The 8533-nt window shown below is 26.6% G+C and overlaps 1 protein-coding gene across 1 annotated transcript; it reads left to right on the forward strand.

The window, feature by feature from the left end:
- The first annotated feature begins 6009 nt into the window (after window positions 1-6009).
- LOC124921595 (auxin-induced protein IAA6-like) lies at window positions 6010-7506 on the forward strand. The gene is made up of 3 exons (XM_047462269.1): window positions 6010-6439; window positions 6546-6639; window positions 7371-7506. The coding sequence occupies exons 1-3, from the start codon at window positions 6076-6078 to the stop codon at window positions 7501-7503; spliced, it is 591 nt and encodes a 196-aa protein (XP_047318225.1). The 5' UTR covers window positions 6010-6075; the 3' UTR covers window positions 7504-7506.
- The last annotated feature ends 1027 nt before the right edge of the window (window positions 7507-8533 follow it).

Consider the following 8533-nt stretch of genomic DNA (forward strand, 5'->3'; position numbering starts at 1 on the left):
AAAGATGTTAGCTCACATCGTTTCATAAAAAAATTTGGAGAATCAACCATATTTCAAATATTAAGGATATTACAACAATTTGGAGAATTAATGTAGTGGTTAAAAATAAAAAGGCCAGGTATATAGGATAGTATTTTAGGTTAAAATTATTATTTATTAAAAAAAATTATAATAATATATTTTTTTAAATTTGTGAAACCAGTACAACCCTCACCCTTATTATTGTCACTTTAACTTCTAACTTTAATTTAAGATATTTTAAATTAGAATTAAACTCTTAACTTATCAATTGAGCTACCTAATAAGTTAAAAATTATAATAACAAATTATCCTTCTGAATATAATTATTATTACTTATGTAACAGACTTTTTTTCAAATAGACACTTACTGAACAAGATCATTTTTTTATAACCCAATTAAAATTTGTATTATGAATTGATTCTACCAAAACATAATATCTTACAAATTAAAGAACTTTTAAACTAAAGTGTCAATAAATTCACTTAATTAAGAACCTATATAGACTTACTAGCCTTCATCATTATGGGTTATGAATAAATATAAATGAAAGGAAATTGATTGAGACTCCACCCATGAATAGATATTTTAGAATAAGCTTGTTAGTAGACAAAAGAAACTAATATTTTATAATGCTTGTTATTTGTTATTAGACAAAATAAACTGTAACAAGATCATATCATTCGATCTCCCTTCATTATTATATAAAATAACTATTTCCAAATAAAATGAATACCTTGATGGTCAACTAATTTGGATATTCGATCTCACATGATTCTTGCAGTCAACAACAAACAAAAGATGACAAGGAGAAAACACATCTTATAAGCTTGTTTGGTATTGAGTTATCTGGGATTTAATTGAAAAAAAAAATTATTTAATAAAAATATAGATTATTTATGTTTTTAATTAATTGAATTATTATAATGTTCTTATATATTTAAAATATAAATTTTATAAAAATAAAATAATAGTATTTTAATATTTATTGATCAATTAAGTGACTAAATTATTGAAATGTAATAAAAGATACTTAATAAAAAAGACAAGCTAGGGAGAAGGAACATAATCCAATCCAGTGCAATTATTAATGAGGGCCATCATTATAAGCAGTTAGTATACTTGAACTTGCCTAACAAACAAAATCAATCTAATATAATAATTGATAACAAATATTTATTAAAATTAAGGTGACATAATGTCATTAAAAATGATGAACCCAAAAAGATCAATTAATTTATATTTAAAGGGTACCATTATTATTGGTATTGATTAGTGTAATGCCACCATTTATTCCCGGATTAAAAAAAGGAGGTTATGATTTACTAAAGTGATTTGCAATGTGAAGAAATGAATTATGATTCCAATTATTGTTTATAATACTATCTCTCTTTAATCTTTGATCTCATTAGTACATTTGGTTCAATAACGAAGTCAAATCAGTCTTTTTCATGAAATATTTATTAAATTATCTTAATCTTGCTAAATTTATGTTTAAGATGTAACTTTTAGTTTATGATAAACAAACACGTTTTTTTCTACCTCTTTGGAAATTAAAAGCGAACTAGCATTACACTTCTATATTACACTTCTATAAGATTGAATTCGTAATATTTTATTTTTTTTAAGCCGATTTTTACCACTAAGCTACCTTAATATAAGTGTTCCAAAACAAGATATAACAAATTTTGTGACCAAACACCAACAAAAACATTCTTTGATTCATAAGATTGATGTCCCTGCAGAAAGTTATAATTATTTTTATAGTTTGTAAATTAATGTGAGGATTGGGGAAATGCTTTGATAAAAAAATTTAAAAATTTACATTATAATAATATAGGGCAGTAATATATAAATTAATGATTATTTTAATCAAAATTAAAATACTCATAATTAATCGAATATATTCAGTTATAGATACTAGATTATCAATAATTATTTATTCTTCATTTGATTTATTAGAGGTGTTCCTGATTAGTCACTTAATCAGATTTGATTTCTTATCAAAGATCCGGATCTCCATCAACAACAACATTATTATTATTATTATAATTATAATAATATTTGTTGAGGGAAATTCTCATTGGGACCCAGTCTCTATGCTGTTCTTTATCATTCTCGTAGTTGGTTATGTAACCAAGATTTACAGCCATTGTTGTCGAGAGTATTCACATAATATTTTACTATAAAGAGAAAAAAAAAGTCTGAAATTCGGTCGTATATAGTTTTTAATTTGTTCTCACTAAAATCCTTTATAAGAAATTAATGTCAATAAATAAATATATTTATTTATTTAAAATAAATAAATATTAATTATTAAAAGATTTCATATGCTAACTAGTCACCCATCGATAATACAAAAGTAAGTGAGTTGTCAATTCAACATTGTGGTAACATATACAATTTATCATAATACAACATTTTTTTATGCACATATTATCCGTAAGAACTAAAAGATTCCACCATTAATAACGCTCTATCTAAAGAAAGAGATCTTGGATGAAGTCTTTTATTCCCAAAGCTTCTCCCATCAAAAAATCATATGGAATCATAAAGTCTTGTTTAAACATGAAAATTTGTGTGTCCTACCAATAGTAAAATTCTATTATGGAAATAATTCTCCTTAATATTTAATCTTTTTCTATATCTAATTAGTTAACGAAATCACTAGACCGATAATTGAAGATGTCTTTAACTGTAACATTTATACATATAGCAATGAAAACAAGCTAATAATACACCACATTTAGACTTTTGATATTACACTAAATATCTTTAGAAAAATTGATCAAAAATGAATCTAGAATGCTCGTTAAAACTTTTTTACATTGAATAAATAATTTTTTCTCCAAATACTATACCCACTGAATAATTAAATATTTTGGTGAACCAACTAAACTAATTTTGATCATATTTACATTTGATCATTTGATCATCGATGCTCAAACACTATTCGATTCCGTTGCAAATTTATTATTCCATTTCAATATAAGATTTTTATTAAAGAAAATAAAATTTTGAATATCTAGATCTCTTTAATCTTTAAGATATTTAATCTTAACTCAAATAACTAAATAATAAATTAAACATTAAGTTAAAAGATTTTCATATAAATTTACACATTATTATCTCAATTTTCAATTAAAAAAACACTAACTCTTTCAAATTAAATATATTTATTCTTTAAAATTTCATTCTTCACCTCTTCATTTCAATTCTTTTAACTTTTTATTTTATTTTATTTTAACTTTTCTCGCATTCTCTCTTTTCTATTCTTTAAAATTTCATTCCTAACCTATTCAGTTTCAATTCTTTATTTATTTACTTTCATGTTTTTTCTATCTCTATTTAATTTTTATTTAATTTTGTAATTTATTAATCAACTATAATTATTTATAAGTAGTACCCATTTGAATTTTTATCTTACATATTACAATAACTTTGTTGTTAAAGATTTAAATTCTTACTACAAATTTATAATTATTTTTAATGACAATTTCATCAAACTATCACGAATAAACTATCATATATATATATATATACGCTTTCCAAAACATATCCCATAAACAAATATATTTAAATAATTTTAGACAAGCTCATAAATCCAATTAAAATTTATAGAAAGTAACAACGTATATTAATAACTAACTAATACAATTATAACTTAGGAAATTATCAGCTTGAATAATAACATTACTATCACCTTGTTTGCTCTCTTTTACTTTGCTTGTTGAAGGAATTATGTTGACGTTATCAACCATTTTCTCCAATTATAATCATTAATTTTTGTCTACCTCTCTTTCCATACATTTTAACAAGAGAAAGCCTAGATGCTTTTCTTAGTTTCCTTTTAAAAAAATCAAGAGATTTTCAGTCAAATGTATTATTTAGGACCTTAATAATACATGTTCAATTGGTTGCCTTCGATCCTTAAATTGCAACATCCGGCAACAGACTTAGGTATGACCCATTGAATCTCGGTCATGCTCTAAGCTAGACTCTAAATTCTGATTGCCACCACGAGAAACATGATATATTTCTATAAAATTATGTTTTTCATCCTTGCCATTTTTCGTGGACTTGAAAAGAAAAACAAAAATTTTGATAACTAGAAGAACCCAATATAAGTTTTTCACAATGTTATTATTATGATGTTGATAGATATTGAGATTCGTATTGAGATGCAGGTGAATTCCACGTAAAAACCTAAATGTTATGCCAGAGAATCTCCGATTGTGATAATGTTTCTTTTATACTGCTTAATTTGTGTGCTGTTTTCTCGATTTCAATGTAAGTTTTTGCTTCGATCTCCGTTTTAAAATTATTTATATAATTTTAATAAATCAAAATCAAATAATATTAGTTACATCTCCGTAGGTGTAGATGTACTACGGCTTGCTATTTGCTCTCTTGTTTGACCCTTTCTGCGCAAAGACATCCAAGGCCCCTTAATAAGGAGACCACATGGTATGTTTTGCCATCCACTGCATCCAACGGCTAAGATTGAATCTTGACACCTTTCTGGCCCTAATTATTTCAACTTTATAATACTTTTATGTGTATTACTTTATGTAGGTAATGTTTATTTTTACAAACAAAGCAGTTTTATACATCCATTGAGAACATATTATAAAGTACAGAACAACAAAAACAAATGTGGATTACAATTATATGTGGTGGACAACATTACTTGTGTGCCGTGTCTCGATTGCATTCATCGATATAACCTATAAGAGCGTTCAATTTTTGGAGATCATACTTTGAAGGATTTGGCAGAAGGACGAATGAACCTTTATCGTGGTAAAAAAAAGTAATATATATATATATATATATATAAAAAACAAATTATTAACATTTTCTTAAGAAGCTAGGGAAACTCCATTAATATGTTTGGCAATGAGTCGGGTCCTCTTCTAACTAACTGCACATGGTTCTTTTCAGAATCCAATTAAGTTGATGTTTCTATTGAAATATGTATCTTTTATTATTAATTGTTGTTTACCAAACCATACATATTTTATTAATAGAAGTTGATCAACAAAACCTTTCACAACAAACACAAAAAACAGCACATGTAAATCAATATACACCTAGGTGATAAAGGTTTCACAATATTTATTTTGGACCGTTTTAGATTCTATAGGTTTATTGTTACTTCACACAATGAAAGAACAATGTTAATTTCATGTTGACAATGATGGAATACCAGTTTTATTATTTTTTATTGACATCAATGTTGTACCTTGGTGGTCTTAATTGATCATAGTCTATATATAATATTCGTACAACGCCACCAATAACATTCAAAGTACAATACATAGCCTCCCCGGAACCAGACGCATGAAGCGTCCTTAAGAGGGTGAAAAAGTCAATTGAAGACCGATGACCGGTGTGACCATTCGACTCTCCTCGTCCCTCTCACAATGTTCTGCGTTGTTTTACCTCCCAAAACTCACATTGTTTGTCCGTCCACCAATCGGAGTACTTCACAACTCCGCATGCTCATCAAAACCCAACATTCCTCATAAACATTATGCACATCAGAGATAAACCCCTAATAACTATTCTAAGGTGTAACTTTACCCCTCTCACTACCTCTCTTATTTCTTTGTGCAAATTTTTTAATTTTAAAAACAGATCATTCTTTTTTTTTTTTATATAACTCTTTTTGTATGATACTTGAAATGATATCACTTCATTAACAGCTTAAAGAAAGTTCAAAATTGTTTGATACATTAATAAATCAATGTTCAAATATACCTTCTTATACCTTTTGCAATATTTAATCAAAATCAAATCAATTAGTTTATTTTTTAATTTTAAATTGGAATAATTAATTATATCTAATTAAATCAAGACAAATGGAGCCCAGTCTTTAAGTATCTGTGCATGTGACCGACCAATGATCCCTAGTTGACCTGGCATTGCTCCCCACTATGTCCTTCACCACTCTTTATATAAAAACTTTCTCATATTGCTTTTTCATCATCATCAAAACCGCGGCATTACAATCCTCAGCTAATACAAGTAAAAAAACATCTTCTACAAAATATAATATGACCACCATCAATGGACTAGGTCTAGAAATAACGGAGCTTCGGCTAGGATTACCCGGTGGGAACCTAGAGAAAAGTGAGAAGAAGAGGGTATTTTCGGAACTACGAAACAATAGAGAATCGAGTGGAAGTACTGCTAGTGTCGAGATCAACATGATGGCCGACAAGGGGAAGAAGGAGGCGACGACGGTTGGATGGCCACCGGTTTGTTCTTATAGGAAAAGGAAGTTGGTTAGTTTTATAGGGCATGTCAAAGTTAGTATGGATGGTGCTCCATTTCTTAGGAAGATTGATCTTTCTTGTTATAAAGAGTACACTCAACTTGGCTTGGCCCTTGGTAATCTATTTGGTTGCATTGCCATAGGTGAGTTAATACATTACTTTATAATTTTGGTTTAAGAGTTAGTTATAAACACATAATTTTGACTCTCATAAGATGTTTTTTTGTGAATATGTTTATGTATAAATAGCGGAAGCTTTGAAGGATGGGAATAATTCTGAGTTCATTCCAATCTATGAAGATAAGGACGGGGATTGGATGCTTGTTGGAGATGTGCCATGGCAGTAAGCAAAAACTTGTTTTTTTTATTGTTTTTTTTTAAATAATAAAACAATTTTTACTTGTTGAGAAGTTTTTAGAAGATTGAGTCAAACATTTAATCAAAAACATTAAACACAGTCGTGATTTTCTCAAAGTTTTATAAGAGTTCTGAAATAACTTGATTACGAGTTAATAATATCATTTAGATAAAAACAATTACAAAAAACTTACAACTAATCCATTCCAAATTAAACAAATATTCCTAAAATTTATAGTTGTTCATTTATTAGAGTACAAACTAATCCAACCACTTCCAAACAACATTCAAACATATCCAAAAAAACAAATATAAAATTATGAATATGAAATTAAAACATTACTTTGTACTTTTTGGTTCTATATATATATATATATATATATATATATATATATATAATTATTTCTCGTAAAATTATTTCACTTGAATTTTCTTCTACAAAATTAAAATCTTTTTTTTCTTACATCAAAGCTTTTTTTTTTTACTCAAAATCTAATATTTTATTTTATTTTATCTATCACATGATCACTCATTTTATTCACCAAAATACCCTATCTAATATCTTCTCTCAATTTTTAAAATTGTAGGATGTTCAATAAGCTTTAAACAAACTATTGTTTTAAAAATTAAGTCAAATAAAGATTTTATCCAAAACTCAGATAAAATCCATAAAAAACGAGTCTAACTCGATCTCTAACTTGAATTTGGTAATTACAGGATGTTTGCAGAATCTTGCAAGAGACTAAGGATCATGAAGAGGTCTGATGCTATGGTTGTGGGATTGCAAGCTAGAGACTTTCTCAAGCAGATCACAAAGGACCTTAATCCCATAGTTCAACATTATATATAAATATATATATATATATATATATATAAATATATATATATATATATATATATAATTTCTTTTTCTCTCTAAAATAACTCTTATTAACTAGCTAGTTATGGAATCATTTATATATCATTAGTTGCTTACTATCTGCTTGATAATTATATAAAATTTGGTTTGAGATTTATCGAAAAATAATGCTACAAAAATAGAAACCTCCTTGATGCATATATAGATCAATATTCTTTCCCTTGTTCCTAATAATAATATTTGTATCTGCATGCGTTGTTCATCAATCCATACTCCTGTAGTATGTATATTATTCAGATATATACTTCCAACTTTATTATTTTATTAATATATATATTATCTTTTCAATATTATCAATTATGTTACTTAAATTTTCTGAAGAATAAAGCCATATATTTTAGCTGAAGAACATACAAGAGAATATGGCCTTGTAAAAATAAGAACAAGGTCATATTATTATATTTTTTATTTAGAAAAATTGTATTTTTTTTCTAAGCAATTTCATGTTTGGAGAGTGAAGTTCACATCTAAATACACAATATGAAGTGATGCTGCTAATTTTGATGTTAATGTTGATGTTGGTGATTGTTAGATTAATATGTATTTAAAAACATGACCATATTTTTATAAGGTCATGTTCTTTTAATTTTTCAATTTAAAATTGATTTTCAAACCAATTTTAATGTTTAGCACCTTACAACTCCATGTTCAGCGCATATGAACTTCATGTTTAACGCTCTTTTAGTTAAAAATACTTATTTTTATTTTCAAACCAATTTCATATTTAACGCCTTACAACTTCATGTTCAGCGCATTTTTCAGTTATAAAAACATAGTTTTTTTTTTTCAAACCAATTTAATGTTCATTTCCTTTTTCAGTTAAAAAAACATTATTTTTTTCAAACCAATTTCATGTTCATCGCCTATTCGCCATGTTTTTTTTTAACTTTTAGTTTACAAAACTCTTTGTTTTTCCTAAACATTTCATGTTCTTTTTTAAAAGAACAAGGTCATGTTTTTA

Source organism: Impatiens glandulifera, chromosome 1 (assembly GCF_907164915.1).
Source record: "Impatiens glandulifera chromosome 1, dImpGla2.1, whole genome shotgun sequence".
Lineage (NCBI taxonomy): Eukaryota > Viridiplantae > Streptophyta > Magnoliopsida > Ericales > Balsaminaceae > Impatiens > Impatiens glandulifera.